The sequence below is a fragment of the Cyprinodon tularosa genome, unplaced genomic scaffold (assembly GCF_016077235.1).
Source record: "Cyprinodon tularosa strain WSP-4 unplaced genomic scaffold, ASM1607723v1 ctg874, whole genome shotgun sequence".
Lineage (NCBI taxonomy): Eukaryota > Metazoa > Chordata > Actinopteri > Cyprinodontiformes > Cyprinodontidae > Cyprinodon > Cyprinodon tularosa.
Window position 1 is genome coordinate 82,308 of NW_024039645.1, and position 17,401 is coordinate 99,708.

Sequence of the window (17,401 nt, forward strand, 5' to 3'; positions counted from 1 at the left end):
AAATATCTTTAAGGTGGAGGGATATACCTGAAAAATATGCAAAAAACAATAAGAAAAAACTGCAATGATTATCTGATGGTACCTTATTAATATGGCTTCATTTGGGAAGGCCTGTTTCTCTATTGATTGTCTTCCTTTGCCTTGCAGGGGCGAGTCAGGAGCCGGTAAGACGGAAAACACCAAGAAGGTCATCCAGTACCTCGCACATGTTGCTTCCTCCCACAAAGGAAGAAGAGACCACAACATTCCTGTGAGTCCTGCAGCAGAGCCACCGAATATCCCTGACTTTACGCTCTGCAGTAACCAATGATTCAGTCCTCTAACTATCTGGGTCTCTGCAGACAGATGAGATAAGTTTTGGTAACATGACAGAAAATATGCAGCTGTATTACTCAATTATTCATCGCTTTATATGCCAAAACTGTGTACAATTCTTTAACAATTTATATGTTTTTTTTATTTATAACCAACAGCCTGAATCCCCCAAACCAGTGAAGCTACAGGCAAGTCTACTTTTTTTTTAAATATCCTGTTTATTTGCATGCTTCCCTAAAAAAGTCCTTTCAATTAAAGGAAAAATTCAGTCAGCAAGGAATAATCAATGGATCATTATTTATACAGGGTTCCAGCGGGTCCTTAAAAAGTCTTAAAAGGCATTGAATTCTTCAAAATAAAACTAAGGCCTTAATTGGTATTAAAATGTCTTAAATCAGTCTTTCGTAGGTCTTAATTTTTAAAACATCATAAATAGGGTTATTTTTATTATGATTTATTTTTGTAATCTAAATAAAATGTTAAAATTGAGCTTTTTTTTTTTTTTTTTTTTTTATAACGGCTCTCCATTATTGGTTCCGTCCCGATAGCGGAACCAATAAAGCGTTGTTGCGGCCGGGACATTTGGGAGATGCACCATTAACTTTTTGTCTGGAAAATATGAGCAAGTGTAAATGGAACCAAAATTGTCTCCAGCCAAGAGTTTTCTCCATGGCTAAAACCAGGGAACATACATGAGGCTCAGTGGATTTAGTGCAAGAAGTCATTCAAGCTCAGAACGATGGGAATTAAGGCAGTGGAGTCGCACATGCGAAGCACGAAACACAAAGCGTCAAAATGGAGTTACAGAGAAACAGCCGGTATTTCTCAGTTTAGTTCCACCCTTGTCTCTGCAACGCCTCCACTTATCACCAAATCAAACATACTAAGAAAACCATACAAAGAAAAATAGCTGCAAAAAAGACTTAGCATTGGTTATGTTGTGGCTTTAAAACTGATTTGTTTTGTTCCCTGCTAAAACAAAGTTTGTGAGTTCAGTTAAATAATTGTTCAAATATATCTGTCATTTGTGTGTTTTTAGCTTTCTTCCTGTATGGGAAGCTTTTCAACATTTGAAACATTAGTGCAGTGGTTTATGTTAAAATAAACCTTTGGGTTAAGTTGTCGCAAGCAGGTTTTTCTTGTGTTTCTTGTGAATTTGGTCTTAAATTTTTATTTCAAGTGGCATTAAAAAGTCTTGAATTTAACTTGGCTTATGCTGTAGGAACCCTGTTATACCTAAACATAATACATTTGCGGTGATTTAATTAATTTAGTGTTAATCGGTCACGATCGCTGAGTCTGGGAGCGGCCATTTTTGCCCAAATATAGTAGCCCCTCCCTCCTGCCATCTTCCAGCAGTGACGTCACGGTGCGGTAAGCCTAGCGCCATTCTCCCCGCTTTCCAAGCTAAATCAATGGGAACTACTAGACACATCTGCAATCAACAACAATTATTGAAGATTTCCAGAGGACTTCACCATTGAAATTCACCAGAGCTATAGTGAAACTGACAATGCCCACGTGCATGGCAGCTGGATGCTGGAATACATCGGGTAAAAGTGAAAAAAAAGAGTTATTCCACCTTTCTGATTCCTGATCCTCCACGGACGGGTTGGTCGTTGGATCGCCAACTTGAAGAGGGAGGATTTGCCATCAAACTTCTGGCCAGAGAAAAAACCCGTAATATGTAGCCAACATTTGGAAGAAGAATGTTTTCAAGATGACTTGGATAATAGCGCGTTGTGACAAACACCAGATACAGCACTGGGACTTGATCAACAGCCGATACCGCACCGTGACGTCACTAACCAGTAGGTGGCAGTAGTGTTCTTTGACAAACATGGATGCCTCCAGTAAAGCACATTCAAATGAAAATTACTCTGAATTAAAAACACTGATCATTTATTGAACAGGATGGAATCATTTCAGATTTAAAGAACTCTCAGAAGTTTTAATTCTGAATATAACTGGACTTTTCCTTTAAAGCAACTTTGACTCATATCTCTTTGCATTTTGAATGCAAAGCAAACATGGAGTAAATTAATAATTCAGATGATTTTAAATGCCTGTAATGAAAACTTTCTTAGAATCTATTCTCTGTCTTTATCAGGCCCAAAATGCAGTTGTAAGTAAATGTTCAAATTAGCATGATCACTCACCGTCTTGCTGTTGTGTTCTTCTCCACTGTGCTGTACTTATGTTGTGCCTGCCGTATTCGTCGTGTGAAACAAACTGATGTGCATGTCATAGTTAGGACTGCAAGCCGCAGTGAAGCCTCAGCTGTCATCGTGTGCTTTGAGGTCACAATTACAGCTAAATCTGCACGTTTGTTTTCTAAACTGTTGAACACTAAACTTGCGTAAAGCAGAATTCACCTATATTGGTCCCCCTGATAAACGAGTCAAATGCTTGAAAATAGAATAGATTTTTTTTCTTTATTTGAGCAGCATAATCTCACACTAAAAACCTTGATCTGTTGTTTAGGCTGCATGTTTTTAGATCAATATTCTGTTCAAATAAATGTTTACAGTATCACGGTGTTTTTAAAAGTTACTGAGGAAATGTGCTCTAAAATAGTTCAGATTGAATATTTCAAAAAAGTTCAAAACAATCCACTGGACTTTGTTTCCAAGTTTCAAGACGTTTCGCTTCCCATCCAGGAAGCTTTTTCAATTCAAAATGTCAGAAATAATGTTGAGTTTGAGGCTTTATACCAGAGATTACGGAATAGCAGACCGGACCCACCTGCTGGCTAATCCAGACCCAACCAATAAATAATTTAATGTTGTATGACAACAGTAACTAACTTCACCACCTCCGCTTCTCCTGTTAATACGGTAAAGCCCTGGGGAGCGTCCGGCTCCAGGCTGCACGTGATCGAAATGAGCCAATGAGCTGTCAGTCTGGGTTGCTGCTGCTGCTACTTTTAGACACAGCAGGCAAACCTGTGGCAAGCCGGGCGATGGGAAAGAAGGAGAAGACCATGAGAAAAAGAGAGCAGAGAAAGTGTGGACTGCTGGAAGAACTGCGGTGAACTGGTGAAAGAAAAGTGAAATGGCGTGCTCAAAGATGACCCTGCACATTTAGAGGATGTTTGGCTCAACCTGCTGCTGTGAAGCAGGATTCTCCACCATGAACAGAATCAACAATAAATCTGGATCCAGGCTCAAAATGAGCTCCTTGATATGTGCTTGAGAATGGCTTAGTCTCCATTCAAACCCAGGTTTAAAGCCTTGCAGGGCAGCCTAAAGTCCACTACCAACATTAAGACAGAAAAGAGAAAGAAAGGAAAAAAAACGGTACATTCAGGTGTTTTATAAAAGATATTAAAGTCAGGAAATCGTCTATATATCAGAGATTGTTTCAAAAAGCACTTTAGATATTAAACTGGAAGTATAACATGGATGCATAAACACCTGCATTTTATTTCAGTGTCAAATGCTGTTTAAAGTGACGGATTATAATTATAAAAGTCTTTGGACCTTTATTGGCTGATTTTAAATTGTTTACCCCTGCTTTATAGAGTAGCACATCTAAGCCTTTTAGAAAACATGCAAATACAAACAAACGGACGGACGGGTCCACCCTTTGGAATGGGGGTCGTTTTGTTTCTTTGTCAGCCTGCAATGCCCCATACCTGTCTATGTCTCTGAAAGGGGGTAGTTAAATGGAATTGTTGGCCTGGCTGAATAGGTGAGGTCTTCTGTTCCCCTGGAAAGGGTGTGGGGGTTAAAACAGCTTCCTATATGGGAAGCTAAACATCTTCAAACTTGGAAACAAAGTCCAGTGGATTGTTTTCTAACTTCTTTGGAATGACTATGACCTGGATGACTTAAGAATCCTCACCAGCAGATTATACAGTAGCAGCCATTTGAAATAGTCCTTCCCAGTCAAAAGTACGGTGGCTGAGAAGTGCAAAACACATTTACAATTAAAAAACACATTAACAAATAAAAAACAAAATAACATTTGAAGAAACAAAATTATATTTTATGAAACAAATGTATTTTTGAAAAAAAAAAGTTTAAATTTTTAAAAACAAATATACATTTTAGGAAACAAATTCACATTTTCACATGAAGCAGGAGGACTACAGATTGAGCTGTTTGTACTACAAGTCAGGGTAATCGTGACGTCACATCCGGCCACTGGGACATTCCCTTTCCGTGTAGCCGTCTTTTGTTAATTTGTTTTTGGCTATGTAACTGTGTTTTGCCACTTGCAGTTTTGTCTTTGCACTTGTACAAGTGTTTCCGAACGGTCAATTATTTTTTAGATGTAAATTTGTTTCCCTATAATGTATTTTTTTTTTCTCTAAAATGAAACTTTCTCTCACCTAAAATCGAACTGATTTAAAATGTGAATTTGTTTGCTAAAATGTAAATTTGTTTTTAAAAATTTAAACTTTTTTTTCAAAAATACATTTGTTTCATAAAATATAATTTTGTTTCTTCAAATGTTTTTTTGTTTTTTATTTGTTAATGTGTTTTTGAATTGTAAATGTGTTTTGCACCGTACAAAAGCCAGCCGAATGGCAGCAAAATCCCCTCCAACTTCCAGCCACGTTCACTGAATTACAGGGTCTGATGATGCTTCTCTTTAGATCTTGATGTCCACAAATCATGACAGAATATTTTAGATGTTTAAAAAGGAACTGTAGGGGACCAGGCAAGGGCCCATCAAGGAAAGTGGGGAAGTTTTGAATGGCTACTACTGTATATTTGTACTTCTGTTAGATTTTTCCAACATTTTAGTGTGAGATTATGCTTGAATACTTGAATACTTTTAGACATCTTTAGCAGGGGAACTCTAATTTGGAATAAAAAGCATCTGAGCGGACTCTACAGGTTCTCATAAATTTACATCTCAGCTAGCATGCTACCAGCCTCTAACTTGTACACCAGGCAGCCTGCTGCTGTCTGGCATCAGAATAACACACATCTGAGCTATTCTAACTAAAACTGATACTATTTCCATTCCTAGACGACTGCAGGTTGTGCCTAGATGTTAATCTGTCATTTAGAAATGTTCTGCTATAACTACAGATTTACTTGTCTCCACAAAATCAGTTCATTTGAATATTTCTGGTTTATTTTAACAATTGAATCTTCTCATACCCTACAGAGTGGACCCCTGTTTTATGTGAGTAACATTGAGTTTCTCAGATTTCCCTGATTAAACATGAAAGGGGTGCTTTCCTCACTCTGCTGCTGCCTGCTTGATATAAAAACTCTATAAACTGTTAGACTTCAGGACTGGATGTTTTCTACCTTCCTTCACCGGCTGTGTTGCATGCATTGCTTAAATCTCACTCGGTTATTTTCAACCTTTTATTATTATTTTTTTTAAAGGAACAGCTGACTCTGTGCAACGTCCTTTTGTAGAAACAAACAAAGAAGCTTTGTTCTACAAGACTTTTAACACTTTTCTTTATTATTAATCTCTCAGCGTTCATAGAAAGGATCACCATTCCATCCAGCATGTTCGCATAACCTGTTTGCTTCTTCCTGATTCTAAACTTCCAGGTTTCTTTAGCAGTAATTGCTGTAGCATCAAGCTCCCTTAAAGTTGTAGGGAAGTCATATTTAAATGTCAACTCATTCTGGCTTAAACGTGTATATAAATCTACTCTTTATCAGACCATATTGTCCCAAAATGTAGAAAATTTCTATAAAAAAAAAAGAAAATCCTTACTTAAAATCTGTGTTTTTTTCTCGTTATATTATGCAGGCCAGTTAGTTCTACGTCAGCCTGAACACCTAAATTCGGCCAGTCATATCAACGGTCATCTCTCAATCTTATTTTTCGGTCATAGCATCTTGATTCATATGTCGCAGCTAATATACGCAACGGTTGAAATCAGAATCCTTTCCTTTCCCATTGAGTTGCGTCCCAGTGTTCACGGGGATGGACGTCTGTGTCTTCGGCAGGCGTAGAGCTAACAGAACTGGCAGCGTTGTGAGGCAAGGGCTCAAACATGTACGGCTGGAAGCCTTCTACACCAAACCAAGCTTCTGCCGCCCTGGCGTCCTCTTCCACAACATCTTCATCCCCGCTTTCCTCCTCTAAATAAAAAATGGATGACGGAGGAGACTCATCCACGACCTCCGACACTAAACTCTCCTCCTCTTGCATGTTTCCGCTGTCCATAGCGTTCCTTGACAGTGTCGTTTCTAAGTCACCAATTTAGTGCTGCTTGGTCCCAATGGAATTTCCCATTGGGAACCTGCTAGCACTAAGTTGCTAACTGGTTAGCAAGATGCTTCTGACAAACCGGCCAAAACCAAAATGCTTGCAAACCTTCCGCCACAACAATCCTGCCCCCTTGATAAACGACCAATCACATTCACTTTATTTACTTGTGTAAAGTCGTGCACCACTCGGAGAATTCGGAAATGCAACGGTCAGAAAAGCTGCTTTCCTATGACACATCACATTGACCTGTACACATGACACTGACTTCGCTACGAAAGTCAGTGTCATTGGTACACTTTTATTTACAAAGCCCTTCTTGGATTACTGCCCTCTTACATTTGTACTGTACACAGAAAAGCATGGCTTCTTCTGCCCTTAGATGCAACGATCAGCTGTTGCTAACTTCACTCGTATTAAGTCATGCACCACTCAGGAGAATTCGGAAATGCAACGGTTGGAACGGCCGCTTCCCTACGACTTTAACCTGCTTCATTGTCTTAAGTTTAAAGGGCTCCAGGTTGTCCAACACCCTGCTGATAGAAACACAATGAAAAATAACCACTTAAAGTATTTAATGCATTTTACATAAACATACTTCTTTTTGGACTTTTGATTAATGGATGGAAATTACTTATACAAGATTTACAGGTGCTGGTCATAAAATTAGAATATCATGAAAAAGTAGATTGATTTCAGTAATTCCATTTAAAAAGTGAAACTTGTATATTATATTCATACATTACATACAAACTCATATATTTCAGATGTTTATTTTGTTTAATTTTGATGATTACAAATGACAACAAATGAAAATCTCAAATTCATCATATCAGAAAATTAGAATATTGTGAAAAGGTTCAAAATTGATGGCCCCTGGTGCCCCACTCTAATCAGCTAATTAACTCAAACCACCTGCAAAAGCCTTTAAATGGTCTTTTAGTCTAGTTCTATAGGCTACACAATCATGGGGAAGACTGCTGACTTGACAGTTGTCCAAAAGACGACCATCGACACCTTGCACAAGGAGGGCAAGACACAAAAGGTCATCGCTAAAGAGGCTGGCTGTTCACAGAGCTCAGTGTCCAAGCACATTAATAGAGAGGCGAAGGGAAGGAAAAGATGTGGTCGAAAAAAGTGTACAAGCAAGAGAGATAACCGCACCCTGGAGAGGATTGTGAAACAAAACCCATTCAAAAATGTGGGGGAGATTCACAAAGAGTGGACTGCAGCTGGAGTGAGTGCTTCAAGAACCACCACACACAGACGTATGAAAGACATGGGTTTCTGCTGTCGCATTCCTTGTGTCAAGCCACTCTTGAACCACAGACAGCGTCAGAAGCGTCTTGCCTGGGCTAAAGAGAAACAGGACTGGACTGCTGGTGAGTGGTCCAAAGTCATGTTCTCTGATGAAAGTAAATTTTGCATTTCCTTTGGAAATCAAGGTCCCAGAGTCTGGAGGAAAAGAAGAGAGGCACTTCATCCACGTTGCTTGAAGTCCAGTGTAAAGTTTCCACAGTCAGTGATGGTTTGGGGTGCCATGTCATCTGCTGGTGTTGGTCCATTGTGTTTTCTGAGGTCCAGGGTCAACGCAGCCACATACCAGGAAGTTTTAGAGCACTTCATGCTTCCTGCAGCTGACCAACTTTTTGGAGATGCAGATTTCATTTTCCAACAGGACTTGGCACCTGCACACAGTGCCAAAGCTACCAGTACCTGGTTGAAGGACCATGGTATCCCTGTTCTTAATTGGCCAGCAAACTCTCCTGACCTTAACCCCATAGAAAATCTATGGGGTATTGTGAAGAAGAAGATGCAATACACCAGACCCAACAATTCAGAAGAGCTAAAAGCCACTATTAGAGCAACCTGGGCTATCATAACACCTGAGCAGTGCCACAGACTGATCGACTCCATGCCACGCCGCATTGCTGCAGTAATACAGGCCAAAGGAGGCCCAACTAAATACTGAGTGCTGTACATGCTCATACTTTTCATGTTCATACTTTTCAGTTGGCCAACATTTCTATAAATCCTTTGTTTTTATTGGTCTTCAGTAATATTCTAATTTTCTGATATGATGAATTTGAGATTTTCATTTGTTGTCATTTGTAATCATCAAAATTAAACAAAATAAACATCTGAAATATATGAGTTTGTATGTAATGTATGAATATAATATACAAGTTTCACTTTTTAAATGGAATTACTGAAATCAATCTACTTTTTCATGATATTCTAATTTTATGACCAGCACCTGTATACCTTCAGCTGTAAAGAAAGGATCCTTAGAGCTGCAGTAGGGCAAGCAGGAATTTGCCTTTCGGCTGCTTTTAACAAAAAGTCTTAAAAGGCATTGAATTCTTCAAAATAAAACTAAGGCCTTAATTGGTATTAAAATATCTTAAATTAGTCTTACGTAAGTCTTAATTTTTAAAACATCATCAATAGGATTATTTTTATTACGATTTATTTTTGTAATTTAAATAAAACATTAAAATTGAAAACATTTAGGAGATGCACCATTAACTTTTTGTCTGGAAAATATGAGCAAGTGTAAATGTAACCAAAATTGTCTCCAGCCAAGAGTTTCCTCCATGGCTAAAACCAGGGAACATACATGAGGCTCAGTGGATTTAGTGCAAGAAGTCATTCAAGCTCAGAACGATGGGAATTAAGGCAGTGGAGTCGCACATGCGAAGCACGAAACACAAAGCGTTAAAATGGAGTTACAGAGAAACAGCCGGTATTTCTCAGTTTAGTTCCACCCTTGTCTCTGCAACGCCTCCACTTATCACCAAATCAAACATACTAAGAAAACCATACAAAGAAAAATAGCTGCAAAAAAGACTTAGCACTGGTTATGTTGGGGCTTTAAAACTGATTTGTTTTGTTCCCTGCTAAAACAAAGTTTGTGAATTCAGTTAAATAATTGTTCAAATATATCTGTCATTTGTGTGTTTTTAGCTTTCTTCCTGTATGGGAAGCTTTTCAACATTTGAAACATTAGTGCAGTGGTTTATGTTAAAATAAACTAGGGCTGCAACAACGAATCGATAAAATCGATAAAAATCGACTTTTAAAAGCGTTGGCAACGAATTTAATCATCGATTAATTGTGTCGCGCGATTAATGCGTCATCCGCCGCCGCCGTCATCACATCCACTTGACTGAAACGGGGGAAGAAAAAAAATACGGCAGAGCGAGTCAGCGCTGCAGGTGCAGTGTTGCCAACTCAGCGACTTTTCAGACCCCTCCAGCGACTATTTTTCAAAAAAGCGACTAGCGACAAATCTGGCGACTTTTTTCGGTGTCACTGGCGGCTTTTGGAGACTCTTACCTGAAAGCATGTATTGTTCCTACTCTGCCGTGGGGCGCCTCCCACCGCTCCCGCAGGAATCCCTCTCAGCGCTGCAGTCAGAGCCGCAGGATGTTTACCCTCAGCATCGAGACTGCAAATGAAGCACGCATGCACCGGGATTGACGGCGCAAATTGATCACAATAATTAAAATAGCCTGCGCTTTGTACAGTGAAAAAAGTCATAACATGCAACTTTTGTAAAAACAAATTAACATGGCACGGAACCACCATGTTTGTTTGGTTTTAAAGTGGGGAAACGTAACGTTAGTTTCTCAGGTAGCTCATCTGATGCTTTCCTTACCGTGTTAGTAGGTTACAGACAGTGATAAGGTTGGCTACTTATTTTACTTTTAATTTCATTTGAATTAGCTTAAGCAGCGTTTACATTTACTTTATAAATAAATTAACTTGCAAATTATGAGGGCAAGACTTTTAAAGTTTAAATCTTCTGGCAAAGATAAAGTAAAGAAGATCCTGTAATTTATGGAAGTAAAGCAGAATAAAATCCAGCAAGATCAGTAATATGTCAATTAATTATCTGCCACATTCCCATGTAAATATCTGTCTTTGGAGGATGTGTTTTTTAGCACCCCTAGTTCTCTCATTTTTATTCCAAATACAATTTATAATTTGAATCACAGGGCTATTTTTATCTCTATGGTTCAGTATTTTCTCAAGTAGCAACTTTAACTGCTATACTTTCCTGTCTTAAAAGGCAGAACTCTTCTAGTCTAAAAAAACTCATTTGTTGAAATGGGGGGCCTGTTGTTTGAACCCCTTAGGGGCTTTTAAAAACAAAAATGTCTTTTTTTGCGCTATATGAAACAAAGTACCCTATATTTTGTGGATGTACAGCTACATTTCTCATGTAAGTTTGCGTAGTTTTAACACAAACATTTATTTTTCATATTGCACCAGGACAGTTAATGAGCAACCTGTACTTGTGTGCTTGTTTGTTCTGTCTAAAATGTTTATTTTGGAATAAAGAGATTAATATAAAAAATATTTTTGTCCGATTCATCGATTAATCAAAAAAATAATCGGCCGATTCATCGATTTTTAAAATAATCGTTAGTTGCAGCCCTGATATAAACCTTTGGGTAAAGTTGTTGCAAGCAGGTTTTTCTTGTGTCTCTTGTGAATTTGGTCTTAAATTTTTAATTCAAGTGGCATTAAAAAGTCTTGAATTTAATTTGCCTTATGCTGTAGGAACCCTGGTCCAAAGTCAAATCCTTTAGATCTTTAGCCTTTATTGGTTTGAAGTTAAGAGCTTCACTGGTCCTCACTTTCGCCCATCTTAATCACTCATCATTGTAGCTCAAGCAGAACCTGCTTGGACTTCTCTGCATAATCATCTGCCCTAAATGAGTTTTCCACACGGACAAGTTCCTGTTCTTATTTCCCTTCCTTCTGGAGGGAAAAAAAAAATAGAATAACTTGGAATATTTTTCGGACCCGCGACCTCTGCAGCAGATGTTGGAGAGGTGAAAACGCAAACACAGCTCGGCTCTTCCTCAGCAGATTTAATGGGACAGTTATGACTGATCCGCTTTGGGTCTCCTAAATCTGTCCCAAAGTCCTGCTGCACAGTTTGCCAAGAAACCTGCTTTTTAAAAGAGATCTAGTTTTAGGAGTTCAGGGAGGAAAATGCATGAATCAAAAGGAGTGACAAGGCGTCTCAATAGGAGGGAAAACTATTTTTTTTCTTTTTTTTTTTACTGTTCTAGACCATTTTACTGTCGCTAAAATTCAGCCTCCTCATGAAGCTACCTGTGGAAGCCCACCAGTGTTAAAAACGTGCCCTCTGTTTCGCCCTACGGATGAAACGAGGTTTCCAGGGAAGGTTTTCTGCCATCATGCAGAACTACAGGCCTCTGCTTATGTAAAACAGAGTCCTCTGGTTTGAATTATCTGTCCCCTGTGGGCTGTACAGCTGCTCCGATGGAGTCCTGCTGCATTCCAGCAGCTCAAGATTTCACCCAAAAGCAGCCAGTCACACTAGTCGGCCAAACGCGGCATTAAATATCTCCCATCCCCAGTGAGATGCTGATGCCTCAGTTCTCCTTTCATGGAAAATGGCTTACTCAACCCTTCAGAGTGTGGAGGTCTCTCTCAGAACTGGAGAATGCTTCTTTTGCCACAAGAGGAGAAATATTCTCAGCCATTATGGATTCTCAGGCCGTCATAAAGTCCACAGTGAGGTTTAGATGGAAACGGAGAGGAAACACCTGTCAAAACAAGCCCCTAATCCATTATTTGTTTATTCAGCTTTTCTAAAATGTGCAGCTTGAATAAAAACACTGACCTCTGTCTGTTGTCTGATTAATGTGTGCTTAATCTGCTTTTATTTCAGCAGAACTTCATATTTAGAGATTTCATTCCTTGAATAACCACCAAATAATGCGCAGCAATACAAGAAATGAACAGATATGTTCATCTGATTTTCTTTATATCGTACATCCAGCACAGAAATACATTTTAGGAAATTTAGTTTTTGTTTTCATACTAAATAGGCTTTGAAAAAAGTAATTTTTGTTATTTATCAAAACTGAAGTTAAGCATTCATTTCAGGCGATTAAAAGTTTGCCTCATTGAGGACAGATAGACCCGGTATTCAAGGCGAGTCAGACAATGGGAAGTTCCAAAACGTTTAATGACAGAAACGATACAGAACAGAAACGCGGGCTGCTGAGGATAAGCGGACCGCAGTGGATGCAGAAGGGGAGCGGGGCTCTGCCCGATAACTTGACACCATGGAGGGAGAAACACAGGGAAGTGACCACGATCATTTGACAGAAGATGATTATCCGAGTGAGTCCCTTACCTGGTTTAGAGGTTCAGTCCATCCTCTTCGAGGAAGGCAAGATCCAACCGATGCCAAACAAGATGTGGCGCTGACCCATCTGAAGTGTCCCCAATGCAGCAACCCCATAGCCTCGTGAGAACATCCTGATCTCGCGAGCTTTCAAGGTTTCACTCGCTAATCAGTCTGGAGACTCTCCGTTGAAGAAAATTTGGAGCCGTTCACCAAACGAACGTCCAATCAGCGTTGGCTTTGAGGCGGGTTGAGGTGTGACGCAACGAGAAGCGTGACAGTTCAGTCTAAAGAACATGGCGGCTTCAGTCGATGAAACTAGTGTTAGCGTGGCTATCAAGCAAGTTTTATCGGAATTACAGAGTATTTCTTCACTGAAAGAAGAGCAAAACACTGCTCTGGAGGCTTTTCTCAGAGGAAAAGATGTTTTTGCTCTTCTCCCGACTGGTTTCAGCAAGAGTTTGATCTATCAATTGGCTCCTCCTCGTCGTCGCTCTGTTAGTACGTCATATGCTTCGTTGATCTGATTGGTTTATTTGGCCCGTCTATCACCAACATAGGCCAATCAGCTAACCAGTATTTTCGCCCGTTGCCAAAATTACTTCAACGGAAGGTTTCCAGATGGATATGCGGAGCAAATCCATCTGGTGGAGTCAGGTTAGCAACCCCGGTGAGCAGGCAGGAATCCGATCCAGGTAAGAGAAAGTTCAGAACTGGACAGTTCAGAGATCCAGGAGTCTGTAGACCGACCAGAGATTCTGATCCAAACAGGAACAGACGGATCCAGGGTTCCAGGAATCCACAGAGCGTTCAGGCAGGTTCAGAGTTATACGGGTCCAGCAGCGAGCTCAGACAGACACGCTCAGATTGAGACAGGCAGGGACAGTGGTAGAGAGGAACATAGACAAGATGTGATACCAGAATAATTGCCAAACTTTAAACTGGTCTCTACCTTGGAGCCAGGATTATGGGACTAAAACAGACTTTCCCCACTTTCCGAGCCAAAACCCCGATGGCTCAACGGAAAAGAGCTGGGACACAATCAGGAGACAAACACCAAACCCTCTCAATTCACTGGCCTCCAAGAGTCAGGAAATGAACCAGGAACTTAACTAAAAACTTGAAGAAAAAAAAAAAACATAATACACAAAGAAGTAACACAAATACAAACGAATAATGATCTGGCCCCGATTGCAGGGCAGGGCGGTGTATATAACAGGGGGACCAGGTGAATAAGATAAATGATCATTAGAAAGCGTGGAGGGAACAGAGGTAATGAAGGGAGTAGTGACTTAAGCTATCGGTGCTGCGATCATGAGTTTGTACATGAATAAGACAGGAAAAGTTCATAGCAGAGGCATAAATAGTTGGGTAAAGAAATGTTGGACTAAAAGCTGATGATGCAACAAGGCTTTGTTGGGCTACCGTATAAAGCGTCAAACTCAACGCTATTTCTGGCATTTTGAAATGAAAAAGCTTCCTGGATGGGAAGTAGGGATGCCCGATATAATTGGCCCCCTATCGGTATCGGCCTTAAAACTGAATATCGGACATCGGCCACCCCACCGATATTTAACCCGATATTTGATCAGCTTCTGAGTTTCTAAAGTCTAAAAAAAAAAAAAAATACTACTTCTTCTTCTTCCTCAAAAACTTCTTTTTTACGGACTTAAAAACTTCTAAAGACGAGGGGAAAAATATTGATCCATTAAAATATCCCAATATCTTCATATGCTGATATATTGCCATTTAAAAACACCATATCAATCTCTTTTACTAATGAAACATTGCTATATGTCATCGTTATGCTACGAAATCCCCCGAAAATTCACCAAATGTTGCCATATTTTTATATGTTGATATATTGACGCGGTATCAATCTATTTTACTAACAAAATCTCACAAGAATTTGCGAAAATCACGAGTTTGTAACAGAACGATGAAATTTCACGAGATTTTGAAAGTAAAATAAATCGATGCTGCATTTTTAAAAATCTATTTGATATCAGCATATGAAAATATATTTGAGTATATTATTTTTCAAAGTGTCAGAAATGGAGAACAAAACTGCTATTTTCAATGACTACTTATTTTTGTCCAGCTTTAACATCGGTATCGATATCGGTCATCGGCTACATGAGTTTTAAAATATCGGCATATCGGATATCGGCCAAAATCCCAATATCGTGCATCCCTAATGGGAAGCAAAACGTCTTCAAATTTGAAAACAAAGACTGAAAATCTTTACCAGCATAGTTCTGATGTCACTTCATCTTATCAGGTAAAAAAAAGTAGTTTTGAAACTTTGTTTTTTATTTATCTAAATCGTTTTTTTTTTTGGACCTTTGGAGCTCTGTTTCACTCATTATAGGTCTGATTGCTCATAGACATTTAGTAGCCCTCTGGGTTTCTCTTCGGACGTTTAATCGTGATTCTTTATAATCTTCTCCCTGGCTCTTTTCACTTCACCTCCATAACAATAGATTCAGTGAAATCTGCTGCTTGGACCTCCTCACTGCTGTCTCTGCATGTCTGTTTCTCCCGTCTGTGAAACGTAGTCTGTGATTTTTTACTCTGCTGACCTCACGCAGCCTTGGGTGACTTGGTGCTTGTGTGTATTTTTCAGGGTGAACTGGAACGCCAGCTTCTTCAGGCCAACCCCATCCTGGAGTCCTATGGCAACGCAAAGACTGTGAAGAACGACAACTCGTCGCGTTTTGTGAGTTAAACCTATTAGATACAATCCGGTCTGATATGAGAGTCATCAGATCTGCTGAAGCATTAGTGAGAGTCTCATTCGTTTGATATTATGTAAATGCAGAAAGCGGTTCCTGCATGTCAGTAAAGAAGCCTGCTACTTTATAGCAGAGTCATATAATAAAATATGTAGTGGGAAATATCAGTAATGCACTCACAGAATAAAAAGTTGTGCACCCCAGACAAAGTGGCGGCAAAGAAACTAAAGTGCAAATGTTGCAGGTTTAATAATCTATGGCCTTTGGCTAGAAAACAGTGGCTGCAGAATGATGGGAGGTAGAATCATGCTCTGAGCCTTCAGTTGGATCAAAAGCACAGATAGTATGTCCAAGGTATTTATACTTAGGTTAAATTTCTCCAGCCGACTCTGGTGTTTCCTAACCTGACTCTGCCAGATGGATTTGCTACGCATATCCATCTGGAAACCTTCCGTAGAAGTAATTTTGGGAAGGGGCGAAAATACTGGTTAGCTGATTGGCCTATGTTGGTGATAGACGGGCCAAATAAACCAATCAGATCAACGAAGCATATGACGTACTAACAGAGCGACGACGAAGAGGAGCCAATTGATAGATCAAACTCTTGCCGAAACCAGTCGGGAGAAGAGCAAAAACATCTTTTCCTCTGAGAAAAGCCTCCAGAGCAGTGTTTTGCTCTTCTTTCAGTGAAGAAATACTCTGTAATTCCGATTAAACTTGCTCGATAGCCACGCTAACGCTAGTTTCATCGGCTGAAGCCGCCATGTTCTTTAGGCTGAACTGTCACGCTTCTCGTTGCGTCACACCTCAACCCGCCTCAAAGCCAACGCTGATTGGACGTTCGTTTGGTGAACGGCTCCAAATTCTCTTTAACGGAGAGTCTCCAGACTGATCTGCGAGTGAAACCTTGAAAGCTCACGAGATCAGGATGGTCTCACGAGGCTAGGTGTTTCCTACAGCCTAAGCGTTTGACACTAAACCGGTTCTGTGCATCTGCTGGCCTTTGATCAATAAGTTGTCCTCCCAATTGTCAACCATTCTGGTGATATGTTTACGTAAGGCCGTCCTACGTGCTCGCCCCGTTAGCTATATTTTTTTGAGTATGCATACTTTCAGGCGTATATCTGTGGTGAGCTACGGTTTCAGACAGTCGTTGAAGCTCACCCTTCTCACCGTGGTTCTTTGAAAATGGCAGAGGGTCGTAAGAGAAAAAGTGCCTAAAAATGTGACGTGTCAGTTTCTGATACGGACAACTAAGCATCCACCTGGTGCAACACATAGACTCATGAGCTATAAGAAGAAGGAGATGACCTTGTTCATGGCTCAATCTTTGCTGCACGCTCGCGGACGTAATTTTTGAGCCCACAGCTGTGCAAGCTCCAAGCATTTTCTCTGTCCTGTAACGACCTGATCTGGAATAAACTCTGTTATTTTTTACTCCTGTTTTATAGTCCTTTTGTATATGGTTTTACCCAATTTAAGTTAAGAGTAGTAATTAACTTGCTCTCAGGAAAAGAACTGTGACGAAGCCCCGAGGCGCAACGGCTTTTTTAGGGGACATAACTTCCTCATTTAACAGTTACTTTTGCGGACGTGTCCATACATCAGATCGTCATCTGTTGGATCGATGCATCGATACAAAACAATTATTATTTACACCCCTAGTAGGCCTTCACTGCTAGCTTGAACAGATATAGATATATTAGTCAGTTTGTTAACCAGATAAATTCCGTTATTGGTATAGTTTTGTTTATGGAGGATTTCTGCTCCAAAGTTTAGACCCGGAATGTGATGATGTGTCATCATCAGGACCTTTTTTTTACGGTACATTAGTCAGCGATGGTTTTGTCTTTCTCTGTTTTAACCTGATCTCTGTGTTGATCTCTGCAGGGGAAATTCATCCGGATTAACTTTGATGTTGCTGGATACATCGTGGGAGCCAACATAGAAACCTGTATCCTGTGTTTTATTTCAAATGTTCAAT

General features: G+C 39.8%; 1 protein-coding gene across 5 annotated transcripts in view; it reads left to right on the forward strand.

Annotated features, from left to right (window-relative positions):
• The window catches only part of myh10 (myosin, heavy chain 10, non-muscle), a 125,027-nt gene that overhangs the window by 46,258 nt on the left and 61,368 nt on the right, over window positions 1-17,401 (forward strand). For 2 of the 5 annotated variants that reach the window (XM_038273494.1, XM_038273495.1), the window contains 6 exons: window positions 148-250; window positions 474-503; window positions 2,426-2,440; window positions 5,440-5,457; window positions 15,309-15,401; window positions 17,308-17,371. In XM_038273494.1, the coding sequence (XP_038129422.1) occupies window positions 148-250; window positions 474-503; window positions 2,426-2,440; window positions 5,440-5,457; window positions 15,309-15,401; window positions 17,308-17,371 (323 nt within the window). The remainder of the gene's footprint in view (window positions 1-147; window positions 251-473; window positions 504-2,425; window positions 2,441-5,439; window positions 5,458-15,308; window positions 15,402-17,307; window positions 17,372-17,401) is intronic. The other 3 variants (XM_038273497.1, XM_038273496.1, XM_038273498.1) reach the window with 3 other exon arrangements.